The sequence below is a fragment of the Talpa europaea genome (genome assembly GCF_964194135.1).
Source record: "Talpa europaea genome assembly, chromosome: 7".
Lineage (NCBI taxonomy): Eukaryota > Metazoa > Chordata > Mammalia > Eulipotyphla > Talpidae > Talpa > Talpa europaea.
The window spans coordinates 92,371,260-92,386,597 of NC_140074.1; the positions used below are offsets into that span (position 1 = coordinate 92,371,260).

At 56.2% G+C, this 15,338-nt stretch overlaps 1 protein-coding gene and 1 pseudogene across 3 annotated transcripts in view; both read right to left on the bottom strand.

Annotated features, from left to right (window-relative positions):
- The window catches only part of LOC311173822 (large ribosomal subunit protein eL27-like), a 754,061-nt pseudogene that overhangs the window by 517,641 nt on the left and 221,082 nt on the right, over positions 1-15,338 (bottom strand). The window lies entirely within an intron of this gene.
- On the bottom strand, positions 1,335-10,099 carry PER1 (period circadian regulator 1; the record flags this gene model as incomplete). Of its 2 annotated transcripts, none has more annotated exons than XM_084239076.1 (22): positions 1,335-1,604; positions 1,974-2,124; positions 2,454-2,643; positions 2,851-3,037; positions 3,508-4,115; positions 4,950-5,183; positions 5,787-5,963; positions 6,174-6,304; positions 6,393-6,564; positions 6,652-6,757; positions 6,987-7,118; positions 7,206-7,314; positions 7,403-7,556; positions 7,724-7,830; positions 7,908-7,986; positions 8,375-8,517; positions 8,659-8,710; positions 8,855-9,056; positions 9,148-9,269; positions 9,365-9,519; positions 9,615-9,713; positions 9,825-10,099. In XM_084239076.1, 22 exons carry the CDS (start codon positions 10,097-10,099, stop codon positions 1,335-1,337), a joined length of 3,855 nt encoding a protein of 1,284 aa, XP_084095202.1. The 2 variants fall into 2 exon arrangements, with proteins under 2 accessions (XP_084095202.1, XP_084095201.1); XM_084239075.1 differs by having other exon boundaries at positions 4,941-5,183; positions 5,787-5,981.

Sequence of the window (15,338 nt, forward strand, 5' to 3'; positions counted from 1 at the left end):
TCTTCTCGCAGCAATAATATACGCGTCCCCGCACGTGCAGGCACCGCTGGGATTCGAACCCAGGATCTCCTGTTTACTAGACAGGCGCTTTAACCAGCTAAGCCACGGCGCCGGCAGCAAGCCAACGTGGCTATGGATAGATCAGCGTCAGCGAACGCCGGTGAGCAATAATAAATAGTTACCACGAGTGTTCAATGAAGCGTTCCTTTCTTTCGAGGTTCTTCGCGCCCTTTACGGGCTCTGAGCCTGAACGTTAACACTCGGCATCTCCCTGTCCCACACCTTCGAGGGTCAAGTCGACCATGAGCGGTCCACAACTCCCTTGTCCCTTAGCCATCTAGACTGGACCTACTGAAGGACCGACTCCCGTATAGTGACCAAAAAGCTAGATAGCCTCACCTGCTTCAGAGCAGCACCCTGGTAAGTGGGATCCCCTTTCCCTGCTTCTGGCGCCCATGATCCTGCTAAAACTTGCTTGCCCTTTGACAAATGCTCTTTGAATGGGTGTCCCTTTTCCAGGCACACCAGCTGAGGGAAGGTTAGAGGTGACAGCAGGGTTTGAGTCTGGTGGAGATCAAGCAGGCTCAGCAAGGCCCTTCAGCTGGAAAGGGTGTTGGGGGATAAAAGATGGGGGTAGTCAAGGGAGGAAACCGCCCACTTTCATGACCATCTTTCTGGAAGTGGGATCACATCTCCCCAGAAAGAGCTCCCCCTTCAGCCAACCCCAACCTTCAAACTTCATTCCACAAAGTCAGTTTGTTTGTTTTTTTGTATTAAAAAATAACAACAGACACAATATCAAAAACACAAATGCCATCGGTAGAGGGTACAGCTGAGAACACCTGGGTCCCACCTGAGGGGCAGCACCAGGGACTCCATGGTCCACCAACGTCCCCCACCCTGGAGCAGCTAGGGGTTCGGACTGCTGGGTCCTGCTTGGGCCTCAGACCCTTCTCCCGTCTGGAGGGAGAAGAGCTGTTTCCCCCAATAAATAAGTGTAGTCCCAACCCTCCTACCCAGACTTGGGCTCAGCTGGGATTTGGAAAGACCACTTCAGCAGCTTGTCTGCAACCTTGTCCAAGAGAAAGAAGGACTTCACCAGGGGTGGGAGGTGAGGCTGCTCTGAGTTGAACTGAAGAGTTCCACCCTCTGCTCCCTAAAAGACCAGAGGCAACCCCTTTATCCCCAGCTGATGATGGGGGTCCGGCCCCCGACAGTGGGATAAGCTGGGGCAGTTTTCTATTGGTTGGTCCAGCCACATCTGAATCTGAGAGTTGGGACATGGGAAGAAGGAAGCTTCTCATGCACTCCCAGAGGTGGCCCCCAAATACAGTTTAGCTGGTGCCTTTTTTTGTGGCAGATAAGGCTGGACTGGATGAGTTCCCACCTTGTTCTTCCTCCTCCATGGCCAGGTCCTGAGTGCTTGAAACCATGACCCCAGCTTGGGCCTGGGACTCATCTCCCCCCTCACCCTCACCGCCAGTACCCCCACCCTCGCCTCCACCCTCCTCCATGGGCTCCAGCTCCAGTCCATCCAGCTCTGAGAAGAGTGGGTCATCAGCGTGGCCAGGGTCTTGGGTGCTACTACCACAGTCCACACAGGCCTGGGAGGGAGAAAGGGGATGAGTAAGTCAGGCATGGTTCTCACTGGTGACCTGCCACCTCACCGCCATGTCCTCTAGCCCCAAAGTACATTCCAAAATATAGCCCCAAGAAACACTAGTTCACACAGCACATGGGGCAAACAAGGTTAGAAAACACACTGTACCCTATCTCTGAACCCCACTATGGGTCACAATGTACATTATCATAGGATAAACTCAACTCTGTAAACACTCACAAGGTTTAACGTTATATGACCCAGCAGCTAACTGAAAGAATGATCCAAGGATAACGAGGTTCAGCCCTTAGATTCTATCCCTTCAACTTGTGCTCAGTTCTTTCTTCTCCCCCCGGGCCAGACTTTCTCTTACCATGACATCAAAGGCCCGAGGTAGCTGGCCTTTCCGAACCCAAGAGTGCACAGCACCCAGTTCTCTCCGCTGGTCCTCTGAGAACCGAGGTTGCTGCTTCTGCATGGCTCGGAGTCGCTCTCGGTCCTGCTTCAGCACAGAGGCCATGTCCCTGCCCAGGGAAGGGGTTCAGAAGGCAGAGTCTGGGAACTGAAGCCAGGGACCACCAGGCTGGCATTCTTTCTCTATCACAATTCCCCAGCCACTGACTCATGCCCCTCCCCTGAATCAGTGTTCTGGAAGTTCAGGGCTTCCCACATCAGGAAAGTTGCCCTCAGCCTGAAGAAAACTAATCACAGAGCTCCAAGGGGCAAGAGATAGGATAGGAAGCCCAGGCTACACTCAGTCCCAGAAAAGAAAACCCCAAGTTAGCTGGGCATGCAGGGTGGCCTACCCTCCCACCCTGCTGAAAGGGAGGAGGAAACCTCTGAAACTCCTCACCTGGAGGGCACCTGGTAGGTCATCATGACATGCTGGTCAGCATTGGCCATGAGCAGCCAGATGGGGTCCTGGAGCACATACTTAATGACCTGATCCCCAGGCTCAGTCCTGGCCTGGGCAGCCCCAGCCTCAGCCTCAGAAGAGTCAATGCTGCCAAAGTACTTGCTTGTGTGGCTGCTCTGACTGCTGCCTATGAGATGGGGGAATTGCCAAGAATCAGGGAAGCTGTCACTCTCACCCCCCAGGGCCTCACAAGGCCTCCCTCAAGACCACATGTGCAGTCCAGTGGCCTTAGGAAGCAGGCCATGGGTTTAGGCTGCTCAGCTAAGGAGGGACCTGGCCTCTCATCACCCCCATATTTTCCTACACTTGGAGGTCTTGGAGGGTGGAGACTTACGTGTGATGCTGGCTGAGGTGCTGCCACCCTCATTGGATCCTGAACCAGACCCAGAGCCCAAGCCAGAGCCCAAGGAGCCTGAGGCAGCAGAGCCTGTGCCAGAGCGAGAGTCCTCCTGCAGCAGCAACTCTAGCAGGTCGCTGGAGCCCGAAAGTGCATCCTGATTGGAGGATTCATTTACCTCCACCTGGAAGAGGGGGAGGAAGATAGGGAGGGGTTAAAAGATCACCACCTAGGCTTCCCTTCAACTGCTTCCACTGGAGGGGGCGGTGGGAGCACAGCCAACCCAAGTGGTCTCTGTTTCCAGTCCATGACAGAGGGACCAGGATGAGAGAAGCTGGTGAAGAGCTAAGGACGTGATGCTGGACCCTTTCCAAGTGATGCTGGACCCTTTCCAAGTGGCAGATGTGCTCTCAGAAGTTATTGGGATGTCCTCGCCACCTGTCAGACAGACAGGACTGTCCCTACATTACAGATGAGGCAGCCCATTTCGGCCTCATTCAGAAATTTAGCTGGGGTCTCCCACCCCACAACACCCTCTGCAGGAGACCAAGGCACTGTGCAGGCAAGGGCAGAAGAAGCGCAAAGTGAGAGAGCAAGGGAGAAGGGGGGCAAGGGCAGGGGCTGACAGGAAGATGCAGCGGGGTCAGGGCTCACCAGTCTGGCCTCCGGCTCAGCAGCCTCCTCACTGGGAGGCGGTGGCCCAGAACTGCTCCCAGGGCCCCCTGCAACAGCACCCCCTTCAACTCGGGGGGGTTCCTCAAGCTGCAGCAGATTAAGTTGGAGTGGGGAGCTACACCTTGAGTTGAATAGTGGAGAGTCTGGGCAGTGGGGAGGGCTGGGGGGCAGTGGGGGCAGGGGTGGAGAAGGGGAGTGGGAGGCAGGGGTAGGAGGTCCCTCTGCGGAGGTCTGGGCTACCCCATACGGATAGCTGGATGGGGTTGGGAATAGATAGTTAGGGAGCACCAAAGCTACCATAGGGGTCACCAAGGGGGCAGGGAAAGCTGTAGGGGGCACTGATGTGGGGGCAGGGGGAAGAGGCTGGGGGCTTCCTCGAGAGAACACTGGGAGTGGGTAGGGCTGGACCACAGCTGGGAATGGAGTAGTGGCTGGTGGTGGAGGCCAGGGGGCAGAGGGTGGCACAGGCGAGGGGTGGGAGACATAGCACGGGGCTTCATTCCGAGGGGCCTGGTGGTGGCGTGAGCGCTTGACTTTGGATCGGCAGTGGTGTCGGCGGCCAAGGGGTGCAGGGCCATGGTGGCAGCCTGTGGGGAAGAGACCAGGGTTATCGAGGGCATCTACCTGGAGGTTAGTGCTCCTGCCACCCTCACTGCCCTGAAACTGACCAGAGAGAAGACAGGCAAAGGCCCAGGGAAAGTTCGGTTTCCTGGCCCACAGAGAACAGAGGGGACTGTCCTATGGGGAGGCAGAGAAATCTTCAGGGAAGAATCACAGGAGGCAAGGACAGGGGGATTTATTGAGCCAGGGAAAGGAAAGGTTACATGAAGGGTTGAGCTGGGGGTGTGCAGAAGACAGGCACGCTGACAGATGGGAGGAGGCTGGTGGGTCCATGGATGAATGGGCAGGCAGCTCTGGTTCATCTGCCAAAATTCTGCAGGCACTGCCAGCCTGGGAGCTCCTCCTGCCAGTCAAGGCCACACTCTGCCTAGCTTGCAATGGAGTGAAGAGGTGGGCAGGAAAAGCCAAATCCTGAGTCCTGTGCATGTCCACCTGCAGGGGCACCTCCCTCAGGTACCTGGATTGCTACCCTCTGCCGCTGAAGCCCCCACCCCCACACATACTTCCTGTCCCTGCCCTTAGGTTGGGCGTGGATCAGCTTACCTGAAGCAGAACCCCTGCCTGTCTCAGTGCCAGCCCCCCAAGGCCGCCCTCCTCTGGTTGAACCTAGGAACCGGAGCTAGCAGGGAGAGGCTAGCCAGGGCCCCACTCAGGTAACATGCTGGTGGAGGAGACAGCGCCAGTCTGGGTCCCTGGAGCAGGAACATCCCCCTTAAGAGCCCCCTTCCTCCCTGACAGTCTGGCCCTAGACCAGGCAGAGGGTTAGGCTAAGGGAAGCCCAGGGTGGCTACCTCTCTCACCAGGGGCCGAGGGAGCCGTGGAGGAGCCGTCGGGTCCACGCAGCCTGCCAAGGTCACGGAAGCGGCTGAGGAAGGCCTGTTCCTCCTTCTGTGTGTGCAGGGACAGCACTGCCTTGGTCAGGCCCACTGGACGGTAGGCATCTGGGGCTGGATCAGGGGGTACCATAGGGCTGGGGGCTGGGCTGGGGGCTGGGCCCTGAGTCAGGCCAGGCAAGTCCTCCATCATGATGATGTCTAAGAAAGGTGAGATGGGAAAATGTCAAGGGAATCACCTCAGGGGTTAACACACGCACATCACACCCACTCTGTCCAACAGCTTAACCAACCCCGGCCTCTGACAGCCAAACCTGGGGCCCGTATGCATTTCTTGGTCACCTTCCAAAGGACTGGCCCTGGACCCTCTTCTCCACGCAAAGCGGTCCCAGAATGAGAGAGTATACTCAGCCCCCACCAAGAGCACTTCCCTAGAAGATTCTCCTTGACTCTCATTGGAAGGAAAGCCCACTCCCTGCCTTTCCCGCACACTTTTCAGGTTAATGCCCAAAGACCCTTCAGCGGTTTCAATAGTTGCTGGCTTCACACTCTCATTGTTAGCACTTCAATGTTGAACCCCCACCCCACCCCCAAAGTTGGTGTGTGAACTGACATTAAGAACACAGGAAGCAGGATGGGGGAAAGGCAAAGCAGCAAAGGCTGGTGGGGGCAGAACAGCTCCAGCTAGAAGGGTCGCCTTCTCTCCATTAGGGGTGGGAGGGGAAGGAAAAAGGCAGGTGGAGAGAGCTCCGGCTGGGGCATCAAGTAGAGCCCAGGCATTGTCCCCTCACTCCACGCCCATACCCGACTCCGGGGGCTTCTTGTCTCCCACATGGACGATGGTAGAGCTGAAGCTACACTGACTGGTGACGGACACCACGCTCTCCGCCTTATTGGCCAGGGCAAGCGGGCTCAGGGTGCCTCCCACCACGGGCTCCTTCTGAGGGGTGGCCCCCTCCCCAGACAGCACTGCCGATGGATCTGTGCGGAGAGACGGCTCTGAGTTACCACTCTTGCCCTCAGCAGGAAGTGAGGAGAAGAAACCTCAGGTAAGAGGGAAGGGGAATGAAGGCAGGGAGGGGCTGAGGTCTGGAGGCTGGGAGAGGCAGGGCAGAGCAAGACAGGGTCCCACAGGCAGAAGTGCGGAGACACAAGGCCACAGTGACTTCAGAATGTGCACTAGGTCTTTACCTTTCTTGGCCCCCACAGGGACTGGATCTGTCCTCTGCTTGTCGTCATCAGAGGCTGAGGAGGCGGTGCAGGAGGAGGAGGAGGCACATTTACGCTTGGTCGTGCTGGGAATGTTGCAGCTCTCCAGGTACCTGGCAGTGCACCAGAGCACATGAGGGAAGGGTCTGCAGTGGGTGAGGATCAGGGTCCAAAAGGGGGAAGATGTCAGGCTGGTCCTACCTGAGGATGCTGTCCAGGCAATTGATCTGTTGGTAGGAGCAACTAGAGGCTTCTTTCCTCTCAGTGTCCTCAGGGGCTAAGGCTAGTGGGGCCTGTATTGAAGCAGAAGCCACCTCCAGCTCTGGGTCTGAGGACTGGCAGGGAAGGGTCTTGGCCTTGAATGTGCCTGTAGCTGGATGCCAAGGACAGAAAAGTTCCTGTGGGTTGGGGGTGAAGTCAGTGGACCTCCAGGTATCATTCCTTGTCCACATCAACTCACCAGGGAGACGTGACTGTGACAGAGGCCTGGCCCTGGACTCAATAAAGACCTGCTGCCCCCGGTGCTTCACCAAATGGACGTCCTTACAGATCTGCTGGAAGGTCACCTATGGGATAGAGCAGGGTAGCAATGGAGGGCCTGACCAGCATCAGGGGCTCAGAGTACAGTGCAATAAGAAGGTACTGGTGGGAAAGCATGAAGGCTATGATGAGAGCAGAGAATGATAAGGAGGACAAGGAAAAGGGGCAGAGGCAAAGCCCCCTGGGATTGGTAATGCTGATTCCAAGGACAGGGGAACGGAAGACAAGAGGGGTGAAATGGAGACAGATACTCACTGGGGCAGGAGGCCCAGGCCCCTCAGCATCTCCCCCATTGCTATCACTGGAGGAGCCGGGACTGAGAAGAGGGCCTGGGGATGTCACCGGGCCAACCCCACAGAGCCCTGTGGTGCTCGGGCTGTGCACAGGCTGAGGCAAGGAGAAGCACAGGTTAGGGGACAGTCCAGTTCCCCACCCCTTCCTCAGATGCCAAGCTCCCTCCTCTCAAAGTCTCACCTGTAACAGCAGTCGATGGATCTGCTCAGAGAGCTCTTGGATATCTGGGTCCAGGGACAAAGCTGGGCTGGGGGTTGGAGGAGTAAACACATCCTCGTTCAAGGGTGCCCTATGGGGTAGGGAAGAGTGAGTTGAGCCCTGCCCTTCCCACAGGGCCCCACAATCCCAGTGCCAGCTCTGGGACAAAGCCCACTTACGTGCGTACTTTATGGCGGCCCAACACAAAGGCCACCTTGCGGCTCCATGGGTGCACAAAGCCAGCCCAACTGGTGTCCATGGTGACGTACTCCCCATTACGAGCACAGAACCGGATAGGGGAATGGTCAAAGGGCTGGCCAGCCAGCTGTAGGACTAATGAGAATGGGAAATTAGGTGGGGGGTCAGAAGGAGGGAGAGCTAAGTAGAGGCAGGACCTCCCACTGGAGATCCAGAAGACCAAGGTACTGAGAGACTCAACCACAAGGGCAGTCATTCAAAAGCTCTGGAGACAGTAGGAAAGCAAGATGAGGGAAACTCACTCTTCTTGTGGATGGCTAGCATGAGGGGCCGGTCTTCGGGATGCAGGAACAGGAGCACTGGGGCCCCCAAGAGGTCCTGGGGGAGATAGCCCAGCAGTGGGGCAGCCCTGAAATGGGTTGAGGCATCAGAGTGGCCAGGGCATCAGTCCTGGCCTCCCCAGTTCCCTCCGAGTTCTGACCTCACCTTTCATCCACATCCTGGAAGAGGCAGCTTGGTGTGTGTCGGGTAGTGAAGATTCTCTTGTCCGGGGGGATTCGAGGAGCTGAGGCACAAAAAATGTGGCCACTGGGTTTCATCCAGAATGAACCACCTCCTCGTTCCTTCATGCTGTCTGAGGCCCAGGTTGGCTAACAATTCTCCCACAACTCTGCCCTGGGCCCTCTGGCCCACAAAGAAGCTCTATACCATTTTCCTGCCTCCTACCAATAATGCAACTAAGAACCAAGGCACTTTCTTGGTTCCCTCCTAGCTCAGGGATGTTACCCAACACTACCTCTAAAGATGTCTGAGATTTTATCTAATACTTTCCTCTGTTCAAAATTCTGAGGGACTACATCATGCCCCACAGACTAGTCATGCCTAAGTCCCAGCCTAGAGGAACCACACATCCTCCCCCTCCAGGCTTCAGCCCAGGCTTCAGGCCTACCCACCTTCATAACCCGAGTGGATGCGCTCTGCAATGAGCAGGCAGCATGGCTGCGCAGGAGCTCCATCTGAGACCCGGATCCTGGTGACATATGGGGTTAGTCGGAAAGGCTGGTACCGAGGTCCTGGATCCCGGTCAGGACCTCCTCTAGCAAGGCAAAGAGAACAGCATTAGTTACTATCAATGAAGGATCAGCCAACCTTCCACCTCAAGGTCACAGCCCACATAGAAAAGAAAGGAGGGTGATGTGGAAGATGGGAAGGGTTTGCTCCAGCCTCCCCCATCTACCTGATACGGCAGAAAACAGACTTCTCTTGAGTGAAATCCTTAAGGCCTGAACCTATAATAAACCAGGAGAGTGGTTAAGTACACCTTCCTACTCCTTCCTACATGTAGCAAGGAAAAGCTTGGGTTCCCTGGCCCCTCAAAGGCATGAGTTTCCTGGAACTGCTCATCCCTCCCCTCAAGCATGTGAGGTCCTCACCTGCAGAGGCCCCAGTGCCCCAGGTGGGCAGGCGGGATGGGGCAGTGGAACCATAGAAAACTCCCACATCCTGGGGAGCCAGGAGCTCTGAGAAGCGGGCACCCCGGAACACATCCCGCTTGCAGCGCAGCAGGATACCTGCCTGCTCCGAAATGTAGACGATGCGGCCTGTCAGGAAGGAGACAGCCACGGAGAAGGTATCCTGGGCAGGAGGGTGAGTATAAGAGCAGATTCAGGAGCTGTGGGAGTGGGGAAGGAGATACGTGGGGGGGAGAAGGGGGGCTACGGCTGACCTGGTTGCGAAGTGTGTACTCAGATGTGATGTGCTCCAGCTCCTCCAGAGTGTAGGTGGACATGTCCATGGCACAAGACTCTCCCTCTTCCAGGCTCCACTGTTGGTAGTATTCCTGGTTGGCTGAAGGGTGAGGAGAACAGGACATTCAGTGATGAGGCTGCGTCACCACAGTAACCCAAGCCCTGACCATTGTCTTCCCAGAGAGTACCACTCACCTTGCACCTGCTTGACACAAGCCAGTGCATACTGTAGTGTGGCCAGGGTCCCAGAGCGGCCCTTGCCCCGGCGCTCTGGTGGCAGTCGAAGCTTGAGCTCCCGCAGTGCTGTCATGAGCTCCTTCTGAGTCCTTGCCCGGGCTGACTGTTCACTGCTGCAGAGCCCACAGGGAAGTCGGGGGTATAGGCATTAGCCTCAGAATATAGTCCAGGCACCAAAATCCTTTCACCCAGCCCTCACATCACAAACCTGCAGCCACTGGTAGATGGGTTGTCCTGCTCTGAGCTGGCACTCAGGAGGCTGTAGGCAATGGAACTGCTGGGTGGGGATGGGCTCTGAGAGTTTGTGCTAGAGGAGAAGCAATAGGCCCAAGATGAGGGAAAGTGGCCTGCAGCATAGGGCCCATCTCTTATCTCAACCCACTCACAAGATTACTCCCAGACTCTGCAGCATACACACCTTTTACTGCTCTCGGTGGTCTCCAGCAGTGCTGAGTCCTTGCCATTGCCGGAGGAGGAGCTATGTGAACTCCGTTGAGATGCACCCCTAGACTCTGGCCCGTTGGACTCATTGCCACTTGAGCCATTGCTATTGGCATCCGTGTCATCAGCCAAGCTGGAGCCTGGACAAGGCCTATGCTGTGGAGGCCCAGGGGATGGGGTCCCTCCAGGACAAAAGGATTCCCCTGTCCTGAGGTCTCCTCCCCCATCGCCCCCTTCAAGGGAGCCACTCATATCTGGGCCATGAGAAGAGCAGGAGAACAGGGAAGGTGGAGAGGCCACCACGGATGCACAAGGGGGCCAGGAGGCCGGGCTGAGGAAATAAGTTGGGAGACCCAAACCTCTGAGGATTGAGAAGTTCGATCACAGCGGGTACCTGGAAAGGGTGACCAAGAAGGAGAATTTGGAGAAAGGTGGACTATTAATTTCACAGTATATTCTGACTTCACTCAAACCCTCCCCGGCCTGCCCCCACACTCCTGAACTGCCGGCTTCCAAGAGGAAGCTAAGGTAAGTTCTGTGAGAGGGGCTGTCTCTCTTGGGGCTTACCCGGCATCCCCAGCCAGCACCGCCTGGGTAAGCACACCCTGAGCAGTGAATTAGAACTACAACTGTGGACCCAAGACTCGGCCCATTCCATCCTCCAATTCCCATCAAGTCCCCAACTCTGCCTGGGACTCCAAAGCCTCAGAGCAGGGGGTGAGCTTGCCACCTCTATATTTAGGCCTGCAGGCTAATTTTATCCGGGGGCGGAGCCACCCCCGCTGCACATGCGCATAGACTCGCATGGCCCCACCACGCGCTTCCGCCGCCGCTGCGGTCGCCGGGGAAACCGACGTCAGCAGCTGAGCTCAGCGGTTGCTGGAGGGACCATAGGAGGGCGGGAGGCCCGACCCCTCCCCCATTTCCCAGCGGAAGCGGGAACGACCCACTCCCACACCGGCGGGTACGGCCAGTGGTCACCCACCTCTAATACATCCCCAGTCCCGGACGACCCGGTGGCCAACGGGAGGGGCGGCCTCAGAGTTAGTTCCAGGGATGGCCTTGCTACCCAGGGCAACAAGCAACCGCCACCGCCCTCCGAGCAACCCTTCCCCCCCCCCCCCCCCGCCCCCTGCCCTCGCCTGGTTTTAAACTGGTCCCGGTCATTCTTGTCACTGACACAGCCTTTCCTTCTCTAGCCTCTACACCTCTCCCGACCATCAGAAACGAAGCCGGCACCTGCCATTGTCAACGACCCAGGAATTCTCTCTTCGGTTCTCCAGTTTTCTAGTCACCCCCACCTTACCCCCTTCCAAGGCAGACAGCCTCGGCTCCGAGCAGGGATATACAACAGCCCGCTGACTGTTCTTCCCTCACTCCCCATCCAACCACACCCCCAACCCCCGAGCATTTTTGAGCGCCAGGAGAAAAGGGAAGGCTGTGGCCAACAGCAGGAACTAGCGCCGGGAACGGGATGTTCCAGCCCGAACAGGGCTGACATCACGACCGGCGCGGGGCCAGGGATTGAAGGGGGGAATCGCGGAGAGCTCGGAAAGCCTGGAGGGGTCCTGGTGCCGTAGCGAAAACCTGGGGTCCCGAGTGACGAGAAAGGAGGCGGGGGGCATGCTTGCTGAGGGTCGGGTGTGGAGCCGGAATAGCTGAAGCCGGAAGCGAAGCTGGAGGTAAAGTAAGCGGGTCAGGAGTTTGGACACGGGTGCAGGGTGGCGTGAAACACCTACGTCCCCGGGGGCAGGAAGGGGGTGGACAGCGGCGAGAAAGGCAAATTATTGGTGTGTCATCTGAGCGCCCGGGCCGAAAGCGTCCCATCAGGCTGCAAGTGGTGGCGTTCCGGCTCCGAGCCGGAGACCGCCCCAAGGTGGCGGCGGAAATGCCTACCTGGCCGCGCGAACGCCCTCCGGCCGCTTGCCCACCTCCGTTGCAGCCCGCAGCCGAGTGGAAGCTCCGCGGGGCCAGGAGGCGGGTTGCATAATGCCAGGCACTGTCCCTCATTGGCCTACTGCCGACGGAGCCGCAGGCCCCGCCCCGGATTGGCTGGGGATCTCGTCCTGGCGCCTGATTGGCTACTGGCCCCCACTGAGGTCAGGGCTGTGTCACACACACGGGCGCACGTGGATCTGGGTGCTGGCGCTGGACTGAAGGGCCCCAGACGCCACCGCCCAGCCAATGGGTGCAGGACGCCTTGCACAGTGACTAGTGGAGGGGAAAGGAGGCAAGCTGCCCCTCCAGGGAAAATGCCTGGGCCACCACAGTTAGCTTAAGAGTTGTCTACTTCCTGAAATGACCAGTCTTGCAGAACAGGACACCTTGGCCTTGTCAGAGGTGGGGGAGGTGGGCCAAACTAGATGAAATGGTTGGCACTTGGAAGGAGGGGGACAGAGAGAAACATAGCTTGGGTTTTCCTCCCCAGCCTTGTTATAATAAAGCTGTTTTATCTAATCCCTTCCTATGACACTTCAAATCCTGTGTACAGACAGGAGAAGAGCAATTGAGAGTCCACGTGTAATGGGAGTGGAGAGGTGGAGGGGAAGGTTGCAAACAATAGAAAAGGCAGCCAGAGCCAATAGGGACTGTGAAGGGAAACAATGGCAGGTGCTTCTGAAGCTAATCAGAAGATAGCCCTCCTGGAAGCCTATGCGGTGACTAGTGCTTCTCTTCTGAGGATGCAACCACCCACACTTTTGAATACCCCAAAAGTGAAGGCCAGGAAGCCAGGGCTTCAAGGAAACAAAGGTGATGGGTGAGAGAAGAGGCCACTGTGCTCTACACAGAGAAAGGTGTAGGCTTCAGAGCCCCACCACACTAGGAAAAGAGCCAAGGACCTTATCTTCTTCACTGTACTCCCCAAACCGGAGAACAGATCCGACTCATGGCAAGTGATCAATATACATGGTAATTTTGTTATTAATAGGGAAAATAGAAGATGGGTGGAGCAATGGCAAACAGGCTGGAAGTTATAATATTTTTTAAAGCGGGGGAGCAGAACACTAGGTCCTAAAAAGAACAGGGGCCTAATTTCGGGGGACAAAGTGTCAGGCTGGGCCAGGAGATCTGCAGTTACACTGACAACTGCCAGCTCTCCCACTGCCCCCCTCCCCCCAACACACACATCCAGCATTGTGGTGAGTAGTTCCTATTAGGGTTCCCTAGAAACGTGTGTGTCAAGTGAAGAGGTCCGCAAGCTGATGCTGACATAATCGGCTGTGGGTGCACACCCCTCACTGTCACATGGCCTAAGCTTTCCTTAACAATGGTGTTCCCCATGGTGGAAGTGAAGGGGGCGGGGTTCTACTGAAAAGCTGGGACACGAGGAGGTTATAAAACCACCCAGGAAGCCAAAACAAGAAAACACGGGAAAGAAAGGATTCAGGAGCCTGTATTCTCAGTCTCCTCTCCTTGAAAATGCCCCCCCACACACACTTCATCACTGCCCCGCCTCTCCCCCCCCCCCATCCACCCACTGTCTCACGCCCCTTCTCTGGAAACATTTATTTTTTCTTCCCCAGCTCTCCTGAGGGATTTGGATGTCATCTCTCCTGACATAGGCAGTCCATGCTCTCCCACCTCCACCTCTACATCTACCTTTTCGCATAGACAAAAGGTTTCAACGCTCCAACAGCCCCCCACCTGCTCCTGAGGCCCCTGGTTGTCCGGCCTCACGTCCCCACAGTAACTAGGCCCTGCTGCCGTCAATGAAAAAGAGGGGGCGGGAGTCGGCCGTGACGTCAAAGCGGAGCACGGGGGCGGAGCAAGGCAGCCGGGGAATGTGGGGCAGGGAGGCTGGAGAGGCAGCGGTTTGGGAGGCAGCCAGGCCAAGAGGGCGGCGGCCAGCGCACTTGGGAACATCATGTTCTTTTGGCTGGTGGCCCAGTATAAGCACCCAGACCGGACTCCTCCCCCAATCCAACAACTGCCGTCCTGTCCCAGAGTCAGGGATTCCTGGATAGATGATTAGGGGGAAGGAGGTCCTTCTCCTCCTCCACCCCCAAACCTCTTCTAGATACTTGCATCTGCCGTCCCCTCAGTTTGCTCCCACAGCGCCAGGAACTGGCTGTCCCCCTCTCCCAAATTACACGTTTGCTGGCCAGGTACCAAAGAGCCAGGGTGGGGAAGTTGGAGCCCCAGGCTCTATGAGAGAATTCACACCTTTGCTCTCTCCCAGAGGTTCCCTTCGGAACCGAATCTGCTACTATGGCAGCAGTGAGAGGGAGGAGGGGCCGGGAGGAGAATGGGTGTAAGATGTGGAAATTCAACTGGGGCAGAGCAACCGGCCATGCAAGCCCGGGGCCTGAATCCAAGGAAAGTATAAAAGGGAGGAATGAGGGGTTTGTCTGGTGCCTGAAGACCAGAAGAACCAGGAAGAGGGAAATAGGGAGGGGACTCACCAAAACTTGGGAGAAAAACTCAAGAATGTGAGGATAGTGCCCAACCACAACATTCACATAAATCTCTCACTTTGTCACTGTTGTATTGGTGACTCCGTAGCCATTTTTTAGCTAAAAAAAAAAAAATTAAAGCATGATCCAGGCATTGTGCTAAGTACGTTACATACATCATCTTATTAATTCCAGGACAACCCTGTGAGGTGGGTATTATCCCCATTCCACAAGAAAGCACTAAGGTTCAGAGTTACTAAACTGGGCTAAATTGCCTCATACTATGTATGTTCTTAGCTGTTAACAAATTGGAGCCTAGGGTTAAAATCTGAGCTCTGACAATGGCCTGTCCTTCTGGCTTCTTACACTTACCCAGGAACCTGTGAGTTGTTGCCAAGGACTGAGGACCCTGGGTCTGTCAAATATGGGAGCTATTGTGTCAGGAACCAAATTCCATCCCAGCCCTCCTCTCTCACCATTGGGCCCAATGTGGAGCCCTTCAGTTTACACTCCCCACACACTTTGAATCTTCACAGCCTCAGTTTTTACAAAGTTCTTCAAATCATCATAGCAGCCACCAGCCCCACTGATTTCCTAGGAACCCCACTTCCTCACTGTTCTCACCCCAGGTCACTTGACCACACACCTGGTTGGTTGTACAGATACCAGAGCTCCCTGTTGTTGCCTCCCTCACCTCCAGGGGATCAGGAAGGCACGTGCACAGTCAATCTGCACAACTGGCACCTCCCTTTCAGGACTTAACGGGTTGCTACCCCAACTTTACTCCCAAGAATGGTTCTAAGCACAACTCCCCCCCCCAACACACACACACAATTTTACACATGAGAAAGACATTCAGAGTTGCTATGTGACTAGATCAGGGTAACACAAATCATCACATCACCCTTTCTCTAATCATTATGTCAACCCTTTGATATCCTCCCATCTGCCCTACCAGGGCCTCCCTTCCAGTCTCAGAACACCTGCCTTTTTCAAGTGCTTAAGGCACCTGCCCAAACAGTAGACACACACTGGAACAACCCCCACCAGCTCTCAGAGGTCTCACCCCTCTACCTGGGTGTCAGCTGCCTCAGATA